General features: G+C 38.6%; 1 protein-coding gene across 1 annotated transcript in view; it reads right to left on the bottom strand.

Annotated features, from left to right (window-relative positions):
- Positions 1–1,483: 1,483 nt before the first annotated feature.
- NID1 (nidogen 1) overlaps positions 1,484–24,120 on the bottom strand; it is a 46,475-nt gene continuing 23,838 nt past the window's right edge. The window contains exons 14-21 of the mRNA XM_009997600.1: positions 15,132–15,356; positions 14,321–14,493; positions 12,276–12,402; positions 7,625–7,796; positions 5,843–6,000; positions 4,596–4,719; positions 3,318–3,430; positions 1,484–1,875 (exon numbers count right to left, since the gene is read on the bottom strand). Of these exons, the coding sequence (XP_009995902.1) occupies positions 1,754–1,875; positions 3,318–3,430; positions 4,596–4,719; positions 5,843–6,000; positions 7,625–7,796; positions 12,276–12,402; positions 14,321–14,493; positions 15,132–15,356 (1,214 nt within the window). The 3' untranslated portion in view covers positions 1,484–1,753. The remainder of the gene's footprint in view (positions 1,876–3,317; positions 3,431–4,595; positions 4,720–5,842; positions 6,001–7,624; positions 7,797–12,275; positions 12,403–14,320; positions 14,494–15,131; positions 15,357–24,120) is intronic.

Genomic DNA, 24,120 nt, shown 5'->3' with positions numbered 1-24,120 from the left:
ATTTGAGACACCAACATCACTTCCTTCTGCAGGCATGACTTTCTTTTTTTATAGAAAATAAAAACCAACATTTTTATTGACTGTACTGTAGATACCTGTACAGAGTGTAAACTTTAATATTCCACCAGATACGTGAATAATTCTGGAGAGTTATCAAGCACCTTCATTTCAACATTTTTGATATTTACAGTAAGACATACCTGATTAAGTGTACGAATAAAATGAACAAGAAGTTATAAAAAGTTATACAAAAAAATCTTTAAAATGCTTATATGCTTTGCTATTTTATGATAAATACAGAATTAAAGAGGAAGATGTCACACAGTTAAGACTCAGAATTGGCTCTGTTTAAAACTGTTACTGTTGTGTCTGAAGAGGGAGACGGGAAATGGGGGCATTAGCTTACTGCTCTGATCACAACATTGTGAACTGTGCTCTGACAGAAGCCTCACAAGCCCTGTTTTGTTTTGGAGCTGCAAGTTGGCTTGTGAGTAAGCTTCCTTCCCAACACACAGTGTGGAAGCCAGTCTTCACTCCCAGATTTGTACTGCTAATTTGACACAAGGATATGCATTTTAATTTTCCTCCCTGTTCCAGACTTACTGGTGATAATGAAAACATTAGCTTTGCTTTTTGATGTTGCACACCTTTTTGCTGTTACTGACCATGGGCACAAAAACAGGGCAGCACCAAGACACAGCTCACCTTTCTGGAAACCAGATTTTTAACTGCCATGGTTTCTCATTGTCTACAAAAAGGCATGGCATGGTTTGGTAAAGAAGAAAGTCTGCTAGGATAGAATTTGAAGACCACTTTCAGGTTTATGGAATCAAACGTAGAAATAGTATTTTTAAAGCTCTCAGGAAACAAATGTGACTGCGTGCGTCTTTAAAGACAAACACCTTCAAATGAATCAACAACCATTCTTCAATGAACTATCAGCAATTAAAATCTATATCTAAGGTTTGTTTAGTGGATTTTAAGAAACTAATCAGGAATCCACCTCAGACAGAAGAAAAATAAATCTCTTAAAATCCAACAAAAACTTCAAATACATCCACTAAGCAATGCTGATTATTCATAAACAATCATGTGCTGTGGGAAAGGATCACATGAGCTAGGGTGAGAACTACCCTCACAGCACATAGATTAAGTATTTCTGTGATACAAGAGTCAGAAGTTGAGATTCAAGTTTTGGAAGTGGAGGGACTTGTAGCGGAAAGGAATGCAGCTAGGCATTAAATCTTTCATATTGCTTAGTGTTCCCACTCCCATCTGTTAATCTCTGGGACTCCCTTGTTGCTTCTTAGCTAGAGATATGGCCCAGTCACCTACGTGATAGGCTGAGCATGCCACTTGCAGATAACTGCTGCATACTTGGAGATACAACTCAGTCTCAGGATTCGAGTCGTGCCATCTGCTTTACTCTGTTCCCTATTTGTTACTTCAAATTTGCCAAGAGACACATCCTCTTAGCCCAGCACAGATGCAACTAAGACCTCCACTATCTACCTTTAAAAGCAAGGAGATGACATTACAAGGAACAATATGCAGTTGGACCCAACCGGGTCTGTTCTGTCTTGTCTAACTGCTAAAAACAGGCACTGCCTGTGTGTGTGTCTGCATGTGTGCATTGCGGCTTCATGTCAGCAGCATGGAGCACTTATCTTTAGGGCCTGATTGTGTTGATAGGACTGAATTGTTTACAGCACATTTCCAAAGGTGTCTGCCCCTCTAAAGCTTATTTTAATGCTCAGTTTCTTTCTATACAATCCACTCCAACTGTGTTGTCAGGGCAGCGGCAAGAACGGCCTCCAGGAGTAGCCAAACAGAGGTGAGTACAACCACCATTATTCACTGTACAGTAGTTGTGTCCTGGAAAACAAAAGAGATGTAAAATGTCAAAGAAAAACAATAGCAAAAGCACAATAAAATCCTAAACACATAGGTACAAAAGAAGTGCAGATTCCATGACTACACTAGAGAGACAAGTCATAACAAGATCGAGAGTGAAGCAAATCTATGCTCTGGGGAGATGAGAGTCATTATATCCCTTGTGTCAGATTCTGATACTGACCTCAAAGAAAGATCAAGATACTGGGACAGAGCAGGAGAGGAAGCATAAAAGAACTGGGCTACTCCTGAAATGCCCTTCATATATTCACCAAATGGTCACAGACATCAGAATGTGGCAAAAATGCCAAATGTGAAGGCAAATTTCAAAATGCTACCTCTTCCTCAGGTACCACCCACTACAAAAACACAGAGGAATGACCTATGAAAATGCAAAAATGGAGTGGGGAGGTTTATACTAATGTTGAAGGCTAAAATGATAGAGAAGACAGTGCCGGAAGCAGTGGATCTGAGGGGACAGACATCTGTTCCAATAAAAACACTTGAAATAGACATATTAAGAGAGAAAAAATAAAATATACCAAGGTTCTCGATATTATAAACATAAGCATTTGCTTAGAGCACACAACTTGTTTTACACTGCCTACCAAAATGGAACTGTGAATTAACTACAACATAACTTACATCTTATGACATCATGATTCTATGCTTCTTAAGCTCTGAACCAAGCACTCAATTATATGATGTTTTCTACTATATATGTTTAATAACTTGAAGATAAATTAACTTATGGGTTTATTAGGCCTAAAGTAAAAACACCACAACTCCAATAATTCCAGCCACACTGTAATAATAAAAAAGTGAACTTTTCTCCCAACTGTGATTTGCTAAGAACAACATAACTGAACAATGATATTGCCTTCCAAAGAACAAATTGTTATTTCAAGGGTATCAACTTTCTCTTTTCTAGGCAATACTTAACATTCAACAGAGCAGAAAGACCAGCCCACCCACTCTACCACCTGCTGTTTTCTGAACATTCCCTTTTTAAAAACATTGGATCTCATTAAGGACATCTGGAAGACCTTGATATTTCTGTAGTTTAAACTTGCAAATAAGTAAATAAGGCCCTAGCCTAATCTAGCATTCAACTGAGACAAGACAAGACAACAAATCAGCTTTTGTCAGATAAAATCCTCATCATCATACACTTGACCTTTTGTAAAGAACATGCCCCTTCTTCCCTCCCTGTGCTGGTTTCATATGGCAATGACAATCACTGCTTTTATGAAAAAAATATTAGGTGGCTTTTAATTTCTTAGCAAACAGAAATCTAAGCACTAAGTAGTTCTTCACTAGCTACCTCGACCAAACTGACAGACTTTCAGTGGGAGTGTCTACTAAGTTCATTTATAGCCTGAGGTGTTGTACAGCTGTAAAACCTTGATTATAAACTGGATTACCTCCTGGGCACTGAGCAAAGGCTGTAGTGATTCCATAGAGACGGGAGCGCTTGTGAGGCTGGAAGTTATCCTTTTCCATGGAAATTGTGAGATCCACTGCTACAACAGCATCCCTGCCACATGCAAAAGAGCATATACAGAAGTTAGATGAAGGTGGAAGTACAAGAGAAAACAAAAAGACAAACTAAATGAATGGGAAAGAAATCTCAACTTGCTTCTTTTTTTACAATTAGGAAGCAATGCCAGAAGCAAAATCCTCCAAGGCATCATCTTTCCTGGACAACTCAAATATGTCACAACCTTCCTTCTAGGCAGCTAAAATTTAACAGGGAGACACCTTACTAGTTTTGAAGGCACTTCCAACACAGGACAATGTCCTTCTACAGGAATGGATCTGTTAGTAGCATTGATGCATTCACCATATTCTGCCCCTCTGACATTTGCTGTGGTATAGTTGACATTGCACCTATTATGCATAATGCTCATGGACAATGTTGTATTTCAGGTGGAGCCTGATATCTGGAAGGAATACAGTTAGTCATAAGCAATCCTTTCTTCCGAAAAATAAAAGGGCAGTCAAGTGAGAGACCTGTAACACACTGTTTCCCATTTATACAAGCCAGTTCTAGAATAGCATTTCCCAGCTTTTAGGTTCTGACTTGGAAATCCTTCAGCACATTAATAACTCTTCCTGCTGCAACTGATGGAGTTATTTGTGTAAGAGTCTGCAGATAGAGCCCACACAACCATTTATGTCAACAGAAAAGAAATATTTTTTAAAGCTTAGGCTAGATTTTTTTTTTCTGGAAAAATATAATAAACTGTAAAGTCTCGATCATATGTCAATACTTCAGATCACTTGCAACAAAGAAAGTGTCAGCAAGACATAAAAAATGTTTTTCTACTTATTTCTGGTTGTACATTCAGATAACACAAGGCATAAAAAAAGATGAGTGATTAATTTCTGTTCTCCACAATGCAGCAAGTACTGCCATAAGGGAAACATGTTAGCTCCCACTCCTTTCCCAAAAATGTTCAGTGTTAAAATAATTTTCTTAGAGGACAAATCACTATGCTAAAAATGAAAACTCAGTTAACTGGCAACATTAACAGATCAACCCTACAGACCCATTCCGCCCTGCAACAGCTATTGCCAGGAAAGCAAAAAACCCAGGAATGTGTGAGAGGTCAGACATGAGAAAGCAGTATATACTTCAGCTTCTACCAGGGAGAAGAATAGATGAAAGTGCTCCATAATTTCTTCAGCAGATAACATACCTTCTCCAGTCTGTGTAGTATAAATTCTTCCCATAGCTTGTAACACTAAAAGGATACTGAATTCCTTCAACGATCTTTCGTCGACCAAACTGATTAGGGTTCATGCATTCCAGCCTCTTGGTACCTGAGTGTAGTGAAACAATTCAGCCTTTGAATCAGAGCAAGAGAGCTCTCAGGAGGGACGAAGGTCATGCATAAGCATGCAAGCATGAACAGGGTAAAACTTTCTGGAAGTCTTTCAGTATGCCTGCCAATCCAAAGCCCTCCCCCAGGTCACATCTCTGCATGTGCCAAAGATTGGATAGAAAAGTGCTTTGATGCTAATGCTAATCAGCACACCACCGAACTCACAGGAACACAGATGTCTAGTGCAGCCATGGCCATTGTTCACAAGCTGATATTGCTGCTACAGATACCAACATCCTCAAGCTGGTATGGAAGCTGACAGATAGTCTCCTCCATTCTGGAGGGATACTTCAAGCACTAATCAGTTCCACCTCCCCTAGAAGGCATTTTTGCAAAGAGAGGAAGAGATAAAAAGAAAAGAAAGGTAGCACAAGGAGATGTATTTGAAGGTTGGAGAAAGTATCTTACAGTGAAAAAGAGAGTTAGATCTTTGTAGTTTATCAAAAGCTTGGAAGGTGATTTGAAGTGTAAAAGCACCTCCACTGGAGGAGATCTCTGGCAGAGTCTACAGGGAGAAAGACAGCAAGATAACAAAGAAAAAAGTTCAAAGATTAAAAGCACACTTTTTTTTTTTTTACTTATAAGACACTAGCACAAAACTAACAATCAGGTGGTGGGAGAACCTTGACCTCTTGATTTTTAATTCTAGTGTGAGTTCTTTTGCAAGACTTGCATCAGTCAAATATAAGCCAGACTTTGCCTAAGGTTACAGGTCTTGGAACATGAGTACCAGGACAACATTCTGTCGGGTCAGACTAGGTGAATCAGTGTTTTCTCCTCACCTTAAACTCACAACTTCTTCTACAAAGGCCTAAGCACAACTTAAAGAGCTAGCCACAAACAAGACACAAAGATATAAATCTATTGCATTCCTAGGAAGTTTTGTGATCAGAAATGTGAATGCTACAGTGGTAGTAAAAATGACTAAATCGAGAGATTATTAAAGGCATGAAGTTGAAGATGCATCTTAGAGAGCTATAAACATTAATTGGCTGCAGAGAACTACAGGATTGCACATATTTATTCTACTATTACGAAGAAAGATTTTAGCACCTCTTTACCTGCATCTACCCAACAAAGCATTGAGGAATAAGGATCAAATGTCAGTCCATTTGGTAACCCCAGATCATCTTTAACAAGAATTCTTCTGTTTGTGCCATCCATGTATGAGGTTTCAATTTTAGGAGCTTCTCTGTTCCAGTCAGTCCAGTACAAGTTTCTTAAAAGGAAGAAATAGACAAGAATTAAGCCAGTGACTAATCTGAAAAGACTGTTGCAATTAAAGAAAATCCTAAGGACAAAAAAGTAACACACATACCCTAAATCTTAACAGTTGGACTCAATAGTAAAGATGTACCAAATGTTGTACTTCCATTAAAAACAAAAAAGCAAGCACACACATGAGAAGAAATGCTTTCTCTACATTGTTTAGGTTATGTATAACATGCCAGGCAAAAAGACCTCTATTTCAACAGTTCTGAGGACCATTAAAAATGTACATCTACAGTTCTCATCATATCTACTTAGGATGAGCAGCAGAAGCATTTGGTGTACATTTGTGGGATTCATTCAAAACTACATTTTTCTTTTCAGTGCACCAAGTAAGCAACATATGATGAAATCAGAGTAGCTGATGGTCACGGGAGAAGCTCAGAGAGGGCCATTAATTCACAGATACTTCATTATTAATCGTCATTTGTTAGTAATATGTTGTTTTTTTTTCCCTTGGATGCACTTTTTGTGGCCGAGAATTTACATGGTCCCTCAATGCAAGCACCTTTGCTGGTTACTTCTTAACACACACACACAAAATGTACTAGGAGACAGATGTCTGTGCTGCTTGACCTGAACTGAGAGCTCTACTTCATCAGTGAAGTTCTGCATATAACAGTCTGATTGCACTTGTGCCTCTCCCCTTGTCTCACACCACGAAGTGTAATCATTTTTTCCTATTATGCTGTCACTTAATGTACAACCACAGATGTTTTCAATCCAACTCTTGTGTGACTACTATGTAAAAGTTTATTTTATACTAAGGGAATTAGAGAAGTCAATAGCACTACTTTTTAACTTAATTTTGTATCACTCCAATTTGCAAGTTCAGACATTGGTGAACAAATAGGCAGTACTACCATGGACTCTGTATTAGTTTTAATTTTCCCTGTATTTCTTCCAATATTCAGAGAAAAAATGTCAACAGATCAGAGACTACATTAAAGTATGTATGCACTTCTTTTTTTGCATCATTTAAAAACATTTACACATTCCTACTGACATTCTGCTTGGCTATTTCTTTTACAGGCTTGATTTTTAAAGTATGTTGTTATCTGTATCTTCAAATAGAAGCCTAATAGGACCTTCTTAGGCCACTGAATAATAGAAGTGAAAATTATTACAGAAGACACACCATGGGAGTTTTCAACAAAGGAACACTCTACAGAAATAAGGGCTGGCATGATGGAAATGAAAATATAACATTGCTTAATCTAGTATTTTAGACCAGCAATCTTGAAAAAAAAATAATAAAAAATTAGGTAAGGGCAATGCTTGTCATCCTGCAAACAATGTACTAAAAGCAAGCTACAAATAAGTATCTGACAAACCACTCAACACAGTATTACCCAGCAGACATTTTAGAAGTTTTGTTTCTCATGTGCCATTCAGACACAGGACACAAGTAGACTGTTCTGTTCCTGTTTGTTAGTTGTTTTAGGAAAAGACAGTCCTATTATTGTCTGCAGACAGATTAAAAACTTGGACTCAGAATATGCACTCATGTTAAAAAAAAAATAAATGAATGAATGAAATCATGCTTTGCACATATGTCTTGAAAACATCCATACCCTCTCACAGGATCTGCAACAATCGCTCTGGGGTTCACCAAGCCAGTGTCAAAGAGGATGCGACGCTGGCGCCCATCCAGTCTCGCCACTTCTATCCTATCCAGTTGAGAGTCAGTCCAGAAGATGTTGCGACCTAGATGGTCTACAGCTATCCCTTCAGGGCTTCCCAAGTCTGAAGAAGAACAGAGAAAAACATGCCTAAGCGTTATATTTATTCCCAATACATGTCAGCCTCACAAGTTTAACTTTTAACTGAGTTTTCTTCAGTTTTCTGGCTGTGCTCCAACAAAAACTACTTCATGTCAGTTGGAAGAGGAATACACATTTTGCTTTATTAAGTCTAAATACACAGAACTTTCATATGTATATAAAGTGACAATTTTTATGAAGAACCAACTCATCATGCATGCAAGCTTTACTTGACGGGTTGACAAGAAAAGAGCTGATAACAGAGAAGTAAACAGTACAGATTATCAGAATCTTATTCTACCACTCCCTAGGAGGCCAGGATCTAGAATGGATTTTAAAATACCCAATATTTCTCCTTCCTTGGTATTGGCATAGGTGGGATCCCTCTGAAAACCGGATTTATGCTAAGTTTAGCCAATGCAATATTTAAAGACAATCAAGCTCCAAAGCACTAGAGATAATAAGATCAGCTAACTGATGGAATTTAAATCCAGTTCTTTGTTTTTGCAGAGCAATCATTTTTGGAACATGTTTTAGTACTGTATGTGCAGTTTTTCTAGGACAGTTAGATGTTCCAAAAGCAACAGGAAATAGCAGATAATGACCCTATTCCTTTAGCATTACCATTTTCAAACTCAGATGAAGGATGCAGAAGAAATATATAGCACTCCAAGGTTTAATTCAGCCATCATAAAAAACTGCTCTATATTTTTCAAGGTTCATATATCCACTGAAAAAGAGCAGGCAGGCTGTTTGGGATGTAATGAAGCCAAAGACAGGTATAAATCAAATATAGTCTAATTTCAGTTCCACAGGAAACAGAAATAATTGTATGCAATCTCTCCCCAGAAGAGGCAAAGTAACCCTTCATACCAGCTATATGTTGAAAAAACACCTTTCAAATGCAGATCCACACATCATGTAAATACTCAAGAATGATGGAATGTGCCCATCAGCCTTCTATTAATTGTCAAGTTTATTTTTTGACAGCCATTAAACAAAGAGTATGTGACAAAAACACCTTTCTGGAGGAAAGGCATTTGGTCCAAAACACTGTAGAGCTGTCTAAAATTTGCTACTGTGACTTTGTTACGAATAGTGGTTGCTCAATAGCCTTAACAGCCTCTGCTCCTACCACACTTAACCTGGACACATGACTTCATTGCTGAAGAGGTGGAAAAGAACAAATAAGACATATTTCACTGCTTCTGACTCACAACTCATGCACAGGGGGCCCAAGAAAGTAAACGTGAATCAGTTCTCTCTTTACACTTCCCAAGGGCACTTGGGCATATTTTAACCTAGTTACACTGACTTCACTTTACTACTTGTATTTCTCCAAGTGCCTTAGTGGAGTTAAACCTGTCATCTGCAAGAAACCACTTCACATTTACCTCAGACCCTCAAATGTTCCTACTACTTTTCTTACAACAAGCAGGGGCTGCTGAGAGTGGCATCATTTTGAGGTGATGGTGGTGACAAGCCCCAGTCTCTGGGATCACTGACTAAATCCTAGTGGAGAAGCTCCCAGCCTCTTTTAGGAAGCAGAAGAGGTTAGCAGGCAGAAGATCTGCTGCCACTGATTCTCAGGAGCCCCTGTTCCCTGACTAGTTTCCTTGCTTCAGCTATGTGGCAGATTTAAGGAAGTCTGAAGTAACTTTCTTTCCTGTCTGGTTGACAATGAGCCAGAAAAAAATATCCCCCATGGAGGGGCAAGGGAATATATAGGCTTTGTGTTTCACTAGTTTTTCCAGAGGCACAAATGTGCCTTCTACATTGTCATCAGGCTTGATACAGTCACAGGCCCTGTCCCTGGGGACAGGCTTGTACAGACATGTATGGCTGATATGACTTAAGCAACTACAACAAAGAGGAAAGCTCTCCTTCCCAGCCTGTCTCCACAGCTGCAGAGATCAGAAAGCCTCCATGGCCTCTACAGCTGCGAGGACAGATAAGAACTGGATAGGACTCCACAATAAAACATGCTTCTGCAAAACAACTTGGAGCACAAGAGCTTCAGCAAACTAAAAAGTAGCGCATTCCGTGAAAATAAATGTGAACTGAAGAAAGCAGCTGCAGCTCACAGGAGGAAAAAAGCAAAGGTCAAAACAAAACTAAGAATTCTCATGAGTCTCCTGAGAGGGAGGCATTTTCCTATTTCCTGAAATTTTAAAGCTTCAGTTTTGGCCAGCAAAGAAAATATCCATTTGAATTCTGAATATTCAACTTTCTTTTCTTCTTATCGAAGAACAAGTTAACATATGGAAAGTAAAGTGCAGCATCACTCAACATCTCTTCAGGAATGGCATTCACTTCCTATGCAAACAGGACAACATAAATAATGAGATGCTTTTACAAATCCACATATCTTTTGTAGCAGATAAAAATAATAATGTTTCCCTGTGGTGTTGAAGCATCTTGAATTACCTAAAATAATCACATTTAATTGAGAGTCTTCAAAAGTATTTCTAAAATACTGTATAAATTGCAAGATTTTTAATGCATACACACTCTCATTAGACAGACTAATTCATATGCATATAAAAATTTTAGCATTAGTCTTGCCTTTAAATTTCAAGTGTAGAATCTGAGAAAATGCTTTAATAGTAGAAATCAGAAATCCTTTCCCCACATAATTTTTATTTTTACAAGCATATGCTTGTACTACAGGTTGAAGTCTCTTTCAGTTTAAATATGTTGGGATGTCAAAGAAGTCTGATAAGTATCTCAGACATCAAGCTGTAGAGAAGTATGAGGCTCTAGAATTGCTGTAATGATTGGGGATGGCCTTAGGATCTTCCTTTTTGCTTCCCAGGACAACAGTAAGATCCCAGCCACCCCCACCTCTCTGCTGCCTGTAAGAACCTTAATGGCAACCCTGCAATGGTCAATCTGAAAAATAAACTCCAGACAGAGATATTCCACACATCCAAAGGGCAGCCTTATTCAGTATCTTGACTTCACAGGTGTTCTAGGATCCTGAGGACATCAGAGTTCAAAAAGTGGATCCAGCTATTTCTGTTGGTTTTTTCATGCCTCCACATTCACTCATTCACTTTGTTCTCCAAACCTATCCTTCCTCTTAACCCTTTCTGTTTAAAAATGGTTTCATATTTAAGATGCATTTAATGAAAATGAACACAGGCTGCAGTGAGCAGCAGAGTCTTGGGGAAAACAGTTTAAGAATGGTACATAAACTGCAAAAGCACTAACCAAACACATAATCAAATCACAGCTAGCCAGTGGATTAACTACCTTGCTTACCAGAACAAAAATCACAAGTGACACTCCCAGATGATATTCCATGTGAACACACAAATGCAAGTCTTTAGTCAGCTTTAGTTTTGATTGTTTTCAATATCCATTCAACAGCAAACTGACAACCCATCATCCCCCTTTCGTATCATAAATATATTGAACACCTATGGGTCTACCCCTGCACATGTCCCAGGTTTTAATTATAAACTTTCTTCTTCACATATTTACATCTTGTAGCCATTGCATCATTGTAAGCATGAATAACATCTATCTACAGTAGTCTGAGCTTAGCCTACCTACGTGTTCCGTTCCTCATGGCCAGAACCATGGGCCCTTTTCAGGAAGGATGCTGGACCACTCTTTCTGATCAGTATGGTTCACATGACTATGAAAGAGGTGGGCTACACAGAGGCTGTCAGGCTGGGCACAGCATAACACAGCCAATCTTCAACACAGGAAAGTGAGGTCTTGAGCATGCTTTAAAAATCCAGGATGTCATGACCTGGGGATTTTCCCTGAGAGTGCTAGCTGTGGTGCCTCCCTAAAGCAGCAGCTCTAAGGATATCATCCAGAAGCAGTGAGTAGTAAAAGCCTCAAGCCTACCTTAAGATTCCTCCCCAAAAGTGGCAAAGCATCCAAAGGAGGGTTCTCATTTGCCTTGTTAGACACAGTAAAAATATAAGCACAGCCTGTGCCTGTAATTGGGTACAGAAATCCTCCAAGCTGTGAGGAGCCGATACTGTCCAAAGCCCAGACTGTGAGCCTCTGAACACTGCACCCATTAGTGCCCCGAGATATACTTTAAAATCATCACATCAGCTTAATTCATCTTTCAAATCAGCCTTCAAACAAAATGCCCCTTGTGATGTTCAATGGTTAGACAGAGACAGTATCCTGCAACTGCAGGGAAGGATAGAAACATCTCCCTGACGTGCTGCTCCCGCTTTTGGACTTGAACTTAGCTTATTTAAAGACAACTAACTTCTTGTCTATCTTAGCAGGGGAAAGGCAGCGAAGGGCTACTGCACAGGGAGCAGATCTTTTTTCATTTTATGTTATCCAGACTTCCTGGTTATTGTTTATCCAAATAATACCAACTTGTAATGCTAAAGCTCAGGCGACACCTGGGAAGTATGTATTACTAAATTAAAGTCTATAATGCCATTCCTAGGGAGTAGCAAGAGAAAGAATGTTTTTCTGTTACCTGTTTTGATGATGGTTGTTGGCTCCCCACCATGCAGGCTGGCCCTGCTGATCGAAGGACCACTGATGTCTGTCCAATAAACCATTTTGTCTGTGCAATCATAAGCAACCCCAATAACAACTTTGTCCTGTTGGTCAACAAGAAAATTACATTAGCTTATGCTAAACAACAATTTTTTGCCAACAGCACTAGCTTATGTATCTAAGCCTCAAGACTGGAAAAACAGAATTATTGAGGAAAGGTGGGAGATGGGCTGTCAGGCAAAGAAAAAGATTGGGTGTCAGTCATTGTAGAATAGCTTAGAAAAATTATTTAAATTATGAGTCCCTTTTAACTTGCAGACACCATCTACAATTATCTTATTTCAAAGCAGCACCATAGATACTACTACTGAATATTTTGACTCACTTTGATAACTTCACCTGCATATCCACTAAAGAAAGTTCATGTTATTTTACTGTGTTATTTCTCATGTGCTTTTTTCCCCCTCATTCTTCCCCTTCAAGGAGGAATAACTGCTTCTATCAAATCTACCCTATGTTCTGTCTACTTACCAACCCACGCATGATGGCTGCATTTCAAAGTGTTATGTAGCATCAAAAAAGTTCTAGCAAAGTAAGTTTTTGAAATAAAAATAGCTTAAATGCTCCAAAAATAATTCTGCTGGAAAGAATATGCTCAGAAACTAGGAACATGTATATGCAATTTTCCAGGCAGGAGAAGATGGGATTAGAGTTTGAGTTTAGAGTTTATACCCTTCCCTCCAGGCAAACAAAAGAGAATTTCAGAATAAAACCAATATTTCACGTGGATTCCCAGATCTATTGCCTTTGCTGCTTTTGTAACTTGCAACTTAGAAAGACTCACCAGCATACATTAATGTTGTAGGTTACAAAACAATCTGAACACCTCTACACTGCTCAGCGCTGTCCCTTCACAAATACACAACACTGAGACAACACAAGCAGAGACAATACTATTAGCAGAGACTGAAAGTTTCATTTTAATATAAAGTTTTAATAAAGAGTTGACTCTTATCTCTTGGAAGATCTTGCCTGAAGATACAATCTTAGCTGACAAGGATTTAGAATCACATCTCAGCATCAGCCTACCAACCCCATTTTGCACACAGTATTTTAGTTTATTTTTATGTTATTGTAGCAGAACTTTAGACAAGAGACAAAAGTTTGATTTTGTCCTTACATTACAGCACAGTTTGTGGTGCTATTTACTTACTAAACTGAATCTGTGGAATTTAGTATTTGATCTACTAAATAGTCACAGTAATGTAAAAAAGAGGCCAGCACGGTACCTGGTATTACTATCTATTACAAATACAGTAACACTGGAATGAAAACAGAAATCCCAGGCTTTGGGCAAAACAGATCAATGTGATGAAACTTAGAGTGAGAAGAGTTGGTGTGAGTCACAGTGATGGAAAAGAGAGGTTCTCAGCATCAGAGATTCATTTTCAAGGGAAAGAGATTTTCAAGACAGTAGCAAGAAGTGTGAGAAAAAGATTTACCACCCACTGGGTCTGCACATGGAGAAGGAAGCAAAAAAAAAAAGAAAAAATAGTAATGTAATATATATCTGTAGCCAAGAAGCACAGAGACTTGACTGAAAAACAGGAAGAGATTATGACTTAGGAAAAAATCTTTGAGGAAGCTAGAGAAAAGAAAAGCAAGCTCTCCATGCACTGCTCCTGCAGGTCTCCTAGACTTTTATACACCAGAGTCAGAAAGTCAATGGAAGTGTGGCTGTAGAAAAGTTAATATGATGAGCTGTTGGATGCATGTCAGATCACTTATATTAGATTTTTGTCTTATGAGGTTTTGTTTTTTTTTTAATTGCCTTTAAACAACAGTTCAGTTTTAGGCTTTTTGACTAGTCATGGCAGGAATTTTCTGTGACAAAGTGATAGGTTACTGAAATTTGAATAATGAGTAAAAACTGAGTTTGGAACCTAAATTACATAGAAAAACACTCTAATCTTTCTCACAAGTCTTCTAAAACATGTGGACTTAGTATAGTAAGTTACTTACTGGAATATGCAAGAGTGCTTTTGCACCATTTTTCTTCATATTGTTTCCCTCCAGTGGAACGTGTTCAATTTTACCACTTTGGGCAAAGAGCAAGTGTGTTCCTGGTGGCAGAGGTACTGTATCTGGTCGAACAGAGGGCCCAATAACAACAGGAGGAGCAGCTGTGCTCAGACCTTGTTAATAGAGAAAGAAACAGATGTGGAAAAAATTAGCTTGTACAGCATAACAAGGCTGTCTGTTATTTGCAGTGACAAAATTACAGACCTCTAAGAAACAGCCCCATAAACAGACACTAATAACTATGATCAGATGCAGAAAGCTTCTGAATTTTTCCTTTGGCTGACAGAGAAGGAGCAATCGACATAATAGGTTTTTTCATGTCCAGCCCTGTAATTGCTCTTTCCTTCAAATGTTGAGAAAAACCTTATTTTGCAGCTGAAGTGAAGAATAGGAAGGAACATCCTTAATTTCCTGAGGCAAGCGAGTTACCGCATTTGGCTTTGCCACAGCTCCCACAGAGCACAAACTATAGGGGCCTGTCACAGTTTCAAGGCAAGGAAGAAGTTAGAAAACCACTTTCTTATTCAGAAGCTCACACCACAGTTATCCAGATGCCCTGGCTGATGGAAAAGTGAATGCCAGAATTACTGAAGGGCTGAAGTATGAGGGATATGGTCCCTGTGAGAGTAAAGACCTGCATTGCTCCAAGTCAGTGCTGTACCTCACAGGCATGACTAAGCCCCACATGTGGGAGAAGTGCACACGGGTGGAGAGACACCCAGAAGAAACAAGTTCTTCTTCAGTCACTTACATGGTGGTCGAACTCCTGGGCTGCTTCTGGTGCCATCAATCTCATTTCCGTCCCTATCCACACACCAACAATATCCACTACTAGAATGGCACTGAGTGGGTAGGTAATTCCCATGCTCATCACACTGGGGAATGAACTGACCAACTCTTATTTCCCTTGGAAAGAAAGCGCCTCCACTTCCAAGAGCTACTTCTCGTTCACGCTGGCATTTGGTCTTTTCCACTTCTGTAAAAAAAAAAAAAAAAAAAAAAGCCACAAAAACCAGATCAGTGAGTATTTCTGTTTTAACTAATGACTATGTTCCATTAATAGTTAATGTATGCTGACTGCTTATAACACAATTATTCTTACCACTGGAGGAACACCGCACTGTTACAATCCCTGAAGGCTTAGCCCTTCAGTGCACCTCTAGGACCAGTCTGCCCTATGCCCAAAGGTGACACATTTCCCTTAAAATTATGTCATTTTACCTTTCACTGACTAGTTTAAATTAGGTCAAACAGACCCCCTGGAGCTTCCTACATTGGAGCATCATAAACAGAAGCTGGAAAACACTGTCTTTCTCCTTGAGCCACATTACCAAGAACATTCTGTCTGACTCTGAAACCCGATGTCTGCTCATTTGGCAATTATCCATAGGCCTTAAAATGTGACTAATTAGCCATGTCATACACTGGACAAAGGTTTTTTTGTAAAGCTGAAAGTCAAGTTGCCCTTCACAGCCATGAGAAAAAATCTCAATATAAGGCAGATGCTGAACTTTTTAACAGAACCTAGGAAAGGAAACAACTCATTGCTTTAAGGTATATTAGGTTTTAAAGTTCATTTATCAACTTTAAGCACTAATTTGATACTTTTGGACCCAAGAAAGGAACTGCAGTGACAGATTGTCCAGTTCCTGATGAAGTGCATTAAGTAAGGCTAAACAGAAAACAGGAATACTGCTAGGTATTCAGAGAAACTTACGATGCACAATGGCTACACCAGATGTGTATCAATTATTGTAGAGATTACAGAGGAAAGACTAACTTAACAGGTTATCAAGAGATTCAATTCTTTTGGTTTAAAATTTATAAAACAGTCTGAACTAAAATACACAATACTTATGGTATTATCTGTCATGTAACAGGGAATGTTTTCTAGAGCAGTATATATTTCTACTTCACAGAATCACAGGGAGTTGGAAAGATCATCCAGTCCAACCCCCCTGCCACAGCAGGATCACCTAGAGCACATCACACAGGAATGTGTCCAGATGGGTTTTGAATGTCTCCAGAGAAGGAGACTCCACAACTCTCTGGGCAGCCTGCTCCAGTGCTCTATCACTCTCACAGTAAAGAAGGTTTTCCTCATGTTTACATGGAACTTCCTGTGCTCCAGTTTGCACTCATTGCCCCTTGTCCTACCACTGGACACCACTGAGAAGAGCCTGGCTCTGTCCACCTGACGTTCTCCCTTTACATATTTGTAAACATTAATGAGGTTGCCCCTCAGTCTCCTCCAAGCTAGAGACCCAGCTTCCTCAGCCTTTCCTCATAAGGGAGATGTTCCACTGCCTTAATCTTGTGACTCTGTGCTGGACTCTTTCAAGCAGTTCCCTGTCCTTCTTGAACCGAGGGGCCCAGAACTGGACACAATATTTCAGATGTGGCGATACTTTTGGACCCAAGAAAGGAACTGCAGTGACAGATTGTCCAGTTCCTGATGAAGTGCATTAAGTAAGGCTAAACAGAAAACAGGAATACTGCTAGGTATTCAGAGAAACTTACGATGCACAATGGCTACACCAGATGTGTATCAATTATTGTAGAGATTACAGAGGAAAGACTAACTTAACAGGTTATCAAGAGATTCAATTCTTTTGGTTTAAAATTTATAAAACAGTCTGAACTAAAATACACAATACTTATGGTATTATCTGTCATGTAACAGGGAATGTTTTCTAGAGCAGTATATATTTCTACTTCACAGAATCACAGGGAGTTGGAAAGATCATCCAGTCCAACCCCCCCGCCACAGCAGGATCACCTAGAGCACATCACACAGGAATGTGTCCAGATGGGTTTTGAATGTCTCCAGAGAAGGAGACTCCACAACTCTCTGGGCAGCCTGCTCCAGTGCTCTATCACTCTCACAGTAAAGAAGGTTTTCCTCATGTTTACATGGAACTTCCTGTGCTCCAGTTTGCACTCATTGCCCCTTGTCCTACCACTGGACACCACTGAGAAGAGCCTGGCTCTGTCCACCTGACGTTCTCCCTTTACATATTTGTAAACATTAATGAGGTTGCCCCTCAGTCTCCTCCAAGCTAGAGACCCAGCTTCCTCAGCCTTTCCTCATAAGGGAGATGTTCCACTGCCTTAATCTTGTGACTCTGTGCTGGACTCTTTCAAGCAGTTCCCTGTCCTTCTTGAACCGAGGGGCCCAGAACTGGACACAATATTTCAGATGTGGCCTCACCAGGGCAGAGTAGAGGGGGAGGAGTACATTCTCAACCTACTAACCACACCAAAGTTGCCAAACAACATAATGAAACTAAAAGAATATAATAAAAACAATATTGCTTTTTTTTACACAAATAAATCTGGGCTAGTTTTACCTTACACTTGAGAACCCTGAAAGTTTCTGTGCATTGGGAGAGAAAGATCCCTAATTATGGGGGAGTATGTTTTTCCTGTCATGATTTCTACAAACAGTTAGAAACACAACAAACTGTCTGCTGAAGAGGCTTTAACATTACATTTATTCTTTCCCTGCTTTCACACCCCCTGGCACACAGCATTAGCTGTGTGTCTCAGACCAGACTCAGCCCAGCTGAGCAAAAAGCTAATCCCATGTGCCCACAGACTACTGGGGTGTAAATCACACAAATACAAAAAGGAAGGGTAGTTTATTATTATTATTTAAACTAGTTATGCAAGCAAAAGCTTTGGACAAGTTTCATGCACCTGGACACAATTAGAGAAATATCAATGTCTGGAGAACAGCTCACTCTAAACAACTGAAATACTTGGCATCAGCTTTAATGTGGGTGGTGGAGAGCCTTGAATCAACCTAAAAAACCCAATCCTGAAGGAAAGCCTCCATTATCTACCTTAAATTTTGTTCACATGTATTCAATGCACTATGTAGATAAAAGAAATGCTGATTCCAACAACTGGATAGTTTTGCCACACTTGCTTTCTTTTACAGTTCTAATTACATGCACCACTCAGAAGAAAGCAGGGGGAGTACAAAGTACTGGCAAACTGACCCACCCTGCTTTTGTTCACTGCAGAACAAATTCTTTATTGCATTAATGTAATTTTTGAGAGACACTATTAGCTCCTCAGTGAGATAAAACAAAAAAGAAAAGACATTGGTCCTTCTTATCTGAAACTCCCAGAATATCCAACAGCTTACCTTTTAAAAAAACAATAGACTAGATCAACTTTATGAAAATGAGTTAGCAAGTATGTATTATACAAACAAGTGTGTATAATAGACTCCCAGATAGGACCCAGCTGTTATACATAAAATATATTTGGATTATTGGTAACTTGAAATACCGATGTCTGTTCTAATTTCAAGACAATGTTCACATTTGCATCAGCAGATTTTATACAGGAATAGTGATGGAATTTTTGAAGAGTACTTCTACTGCTATGATCAACACCAATTTCACAAATAGCCTGCTTATGTAATTAGCCCCCCTAAAGTCAAGAAACTAGTAAACCAGCTTATTTTTCAAAATTAGTACTCACTTCCAGAGGGCGGAGAATATGATTTGTTCTTTCTAAAAAAAATAAATCCCATAAACATGAATTTTTCACTTGCATAGAAAGATGTCAAATAGCCTATTGCCACTCGCTTTTAGAAATAACTATGTATTTTATTGCTTCTGTACTCCTGAAAGTCGCTTATATTTCTGGTATACGTTTTTTACAGTATCAAGTGTGATAAGTAATCTATGTTAAAGAAACATTCTGAAAAGATGTAAGACCAGTATGACCATGTTCATCTATGCTGACTCAATCATTTTAACCTGTCATTCAACGTTAAGCTCACTTCAACTCATTAACATGAATTTAGCCAATATTAAAATTAATAAACTAAAACAAGCTCCTAAACTAATTATGACAGTCCAAACCAGGCACTTGGAATCCATAATGTATTTCTTCTCTCCTTATCTCTCTCTAAATCATGACCAGGATTACTATGCTTCCAGTTGAGAGACACCTAAAGAGGAAAGAGCTGAATCCCACTCCAGTATTGTGCCCTATGCAACAATGAAGGCACAATGACCTTAGATACAGATGAATATCTGGTTCAGATAGCTTCCTTACACCACTTGTACAGTCATACATTTCATTCAGTGTGATTAAGAGATGATCTGATTTTGCAAGCTTTAGATTGCATTAATTGTCTGAAATCAGGCTAGCTATGGCAGTTTGAAAGATGAGATTGACACACTAAATAAAGTACATTCTCTGCCCTGATGAGCTAACAGCACAAGTTAGACAAAACTTGTATCAAGAATTGTCATGTATTTAGGTAGCAGTACAAGAGCTACTTTGTAAGCCACCTTCCAAACACAAACCTTATGGCTAGCAACTTTCCTTCAGCAGAGCTACCTAAACAAGGTTTCTTAGTGCTCTTCTTTTAATATAAATACAGTAATATTTAATCCCAAACTCTTCAAAGATACAGATAAATTGACATTAGGAATGTTCTCTGATCTCCTGACTGGCATGAAGAAAACTTCCATTAACTACAACAGGTAGAGCTAAGAACAAATAATGCTGTTACATCTACTATACCACCTGGTCATAGCAAATGGAAACCAGGTCCAACCTATTTCAAGGCTCCATACCCACAGGTTGCCAGCCCTGATTTTCAGAGGTTCTTACTATTCTTGAAACCCACATTTGAAAGCCAAGCCAAAGGATCATGTCAATGATGAGAAAAATCATACACACTAGGGTTACTTCATACTGCCAGAGATGAAACAAACAGTAAGAGCAAGACCTGGGTAATCTTCAGTGATGCAGGAAGGTGAAGGTGGCAATAGCCTTCTATTAACAGCAGGGCCAAGTTTCTCAGTACCTATGTTTAAACACTACTGATTAACATCTGTTATAAAATTGAGCAAAAATCTGTTCTCACTGCTTTTTGATGCAGTTGATGCTTGGCTGACAAAAGCAACACACTGACTTAATAGCTTTGTGTTTCCCTATGGCATTCTACTCATGACCACAGGACAGTATAAATTTTGATAAGTGATTAAAACTGAAAAATCACCTGAGTCAGTGGACAAATGTAATGAACAAGTGGTATTTCTAGTAAGTTCCCATATTACCTTAGTCTTGGTTTTAAATTTCCTTATCAAAAAATGTAATTCCTCTATTAGGATTCCAGAAGAAAATACTCAACTACAGGTTGCATTGATGTGGAAGTAGTCCATAAAACATGAGAAAGACAGGACCTCACCACTAGATAAGCTGAAATAAACAATTAAATTTACACAGTCCAACGGAAAGTTACACTTCTTGGAATACACTGTGTAGACCAGCCTCTAAAAATAGACTCATCTTGGAAACCACAACCAAAAAAAGATACCAGGAGATCACAGCTACCAGCAGATAACAGCTATCAGCAGATAACTGTGAGCGGACAAAATGGCAGTATTCAGGCTCAGTGTTACAGGGATTGTGAAGGGGTGTATGTAAGAATTCAGCATCTACACAGAGAACACTGCACAGGTATAAAGCAGCAATGTGGGACTGGGGAGATGATTAAAGGAATACTGGGTCCAGCTCTGGTAACCACAGCTCAAAAGGATAATGAAAAATTGAACCAGTGTACAGAAAAGTGCTCCTAAGAGTGAAGCTGTAGTGCAGAACAGGGATCAAAGGCCTGATGAAGAGGTTATGGTTCATGGACGTACAGCACATGCAAGTCAGACTAGATACATAGAAGAGTGCATCCTGAAGTCAAGCTAAATACATACATTCAGAAAAAACACATTTGTATTTAATATTTTAAACATTTTTTTTATTTGTTTCATAAACTACCAGAAGCAATCTGAAATTTAACTTACTGAAATAAAGAACGGAGTTTGAAAAAATGAAAAGGAAATAGCATGGATATGTAAAGTGGGTCAGGTGAAAAACGTATACATTTCCAGCATAACTGAAGAAACAAGCAGAATGGAGAAAAATAACCCTTAAGACATATATTAACATTAGAAGTCTTTTTTGGTCATAAAGGAAAGCTCTTGCAGCAGCACTGTGAGAAATGATTTATGGGCTTTGCCAAAAAAATTGATGGAGGCTAAGAAAACAGAATGAGAAAGAGATGTATGGGACTTCTTCCCTTCCATTTTGCAGGAGGGATTACAGTCTGATACTCTAAACCAAATTCAATTAATTCTGCAGCAGCATTCAAAAATGTTTAAAGATCTGATGTACCTACTCAAATAGGTTTTTCATTCACAAGCTAAAGACAGAAGTGATTCTCTGTCCAGAATCAGTATGTAATAAAAAAGTACTTTTAATTTTCTATGTGGATCACTTTATTCCCCACATATCACAAGGAGTTATACTGACATTTTTAATTGCTGTTCTCAAAGGTACTTAAAAAAACAACAACCAAACAAACCCCCACAACAAAACAAAACAAAATACACACTTCCCTTTGTCCTTTCATTTTCCTTTGTAATCTTTCACTTAAAGCCTTGCCCTGTTAAGTGCATTTCTCATGTGAAAGGGATTGTAGACAGAGGAACAGCAAATGTCTCTTAACAGTCAGACCCCTAGTTCTAAGAATCTAGATTTGTTTCTGTTTAGTAAACAGTGTCTGGGGTAGAAACACTCAGACATCTGGGTTTTTTGAAATGGAAAAATGAAGCGTGAGGGAATAATGAAGTACAGACTTTCTTAATAGCTCTGAGCAGTGGGACATTCCAGCATCATTAACTCTTTCATTAACCTGCTGGATCAGTTCTACAGATATTCTCGTGTGTGACTCAAATCCATTTTAATTGTTAGTCTACTTGTTTCAGGTGTTCTGTTCAGCAGTGGTAAGATTCAACAGTAGGTTTCATACAATAATAAAGACACCAAACAAACACCCACAGCTGTACATGGATTGGAAATGGGTGTAGCAAAAAGAACAGAGAGTTTGAATGAATGAAACTTCCCATGCTTTTAAGAACCAGGAATTACTCCAGTGACTTGACTGAGGCTAATTAGATCAAAACCTTAGCTGGTATAAAAGGGGAAGAAAGGGTCTCTAACTACAGCCTCATCTCAAATCTCCATGCTGAAGCAACTTACTTTACAAATTGGGTGCTAAAGTAAACTAAGCTGCTTTTTGCTAGGCTTCAGAAAGTATATTTTTATTCTATCTCCTGGCAATTATTAACTGTTGGATATTGCCATTTTACAAGTACTAAAGCTTTAGTAACAGATGACAACCCAAGGGCAGCTATTGTTCTATTAACTCTCTAAGAAGGGAGGAGTAGCTAAGTTTTTGTAAACACTGCCATTGCTGCAGACTAGCAGAGCATTACAGATACTCTGTATTTCAGTCAGAATTCAGCAAAAGTGAGACTTCTTAGCTACGCAGATTTTCAGAGTATTTAATGAGCAAAGCCAATTGATACAAGCATATCTAAAGCTTATATCCTACTGGTAGTACAAAATAGCATAAAAAATAAAAATCAAAGAGGTACATATGAAGACTAACAAAACCTGGCAGATCTCCACCCACTGAAACAGCAGATACAACAAAACTCTCCAAAACATTTTGTTACTACCATTACTCTGTGATGTGAAAGATCCCCATTCAAGATACAACTGTGTTGAGTATAGAATACTAAGAAGTATACATGATGAACTGCAAAAAAACAACAAATCTACTACAAAATAGCACACTGCTTAGCAGTTCAGTAGACACACTAACCACTGCATATGAAAAGGTATTCTCAACAAATACATCAAAAGCACTTAAATATGCTCTCACATATACTCAGATAAAAAAAATAATTGTGTACTGGTAATAAAGTTAATTGGTTGGATTAAAGTATCAGTCTCCCAAACTGCCTGTTTCAGCTACAAAGGGGATCTGCCAGACATGAAAGCAATACTTCTACTTCTACAATTCTTCCTGGAGAACCTGAAGCTTTAAGGTTTGATTTTGCTAATGTTATTAGCACAAAGTTTCTCCTCTAGAAAGAATAATTCTGGTTTTACCAGCTGGTTCATTAGCTAAAGATTTTGACACAGGTCAGAAACACTAAGTAGTTCTTCATTCATCTGGCATTAAAATACACATGGGCATTAATGCATGAAAAGTTAATTAAAAATAATATTAAAAGACTGACAAAGTGGCAAAAGCTAGAACTTCAAAATTAAATGCTGCAAAACTTCCTACAATTTACCTATGATAGAAAAGTCTACAAGCATGGGGTGATTTGACATATCACGTGTTGCTGAGCATGTGAGGAAGAGCCATGTAAATATGATCTAAAAGTAGAACCAATCTTGCAACTTTTCTGTGCCTAAAAAAGTTCTTTCAACTTGTTTAAAGACACTGTGCTAAAAAAGTCAGAACTTCATAATTAGGGAATATGGTGGCAAAAGAAAAACATCAAGTTTCAGCAGACAAGCACTTTCAAGCCAGCACACCCACTATTAAAGAACCCTCAATTTTGTATCATCAACTACTTTGGGTATTATTGACACCATGTGAATTATAAAGACAGTCTCCCTCCCCAGTCTTGGTTTCTCTTGCTTTCTTTCCCTGTGGCCCTATGTCTTTCTCACTCTCGCCTGCACGGTTTGAGTCTCAGCCTGTTGAGAGGTGTAGGTGTTCCGCACAACAGCAAAAATCTTAAAAGCAGAAGAATTGATTCTGAATACACTAAGAAGTTAGGCTTTATTTCCTGGACGAAAGCATTCACCATTTTGCAAAACCTGAGTGCTGCCCCAGAGGTTTGTCACACTTT

This window comes from Chaetura pelagica, unplaced genomic scaffold (assembly GCF_000747805.2).
Source record: "Chaetura pelagica isolate M959 unplaced genomic scaffold, ChaPel_1.0 scaffold235, whole genome shotgun sequence".
Lineage (NCBI taxonomy): Eukaryota > Metazoa > Chordata > Aves > Apodiformes > Apodidae > Chaetura > Chaetura pelagica.
The sequence above is the reverse complement of the archived record's forward strand: the minus strand, read 5'-3'. Positions and strand labels throughout refer to the sequence as shown.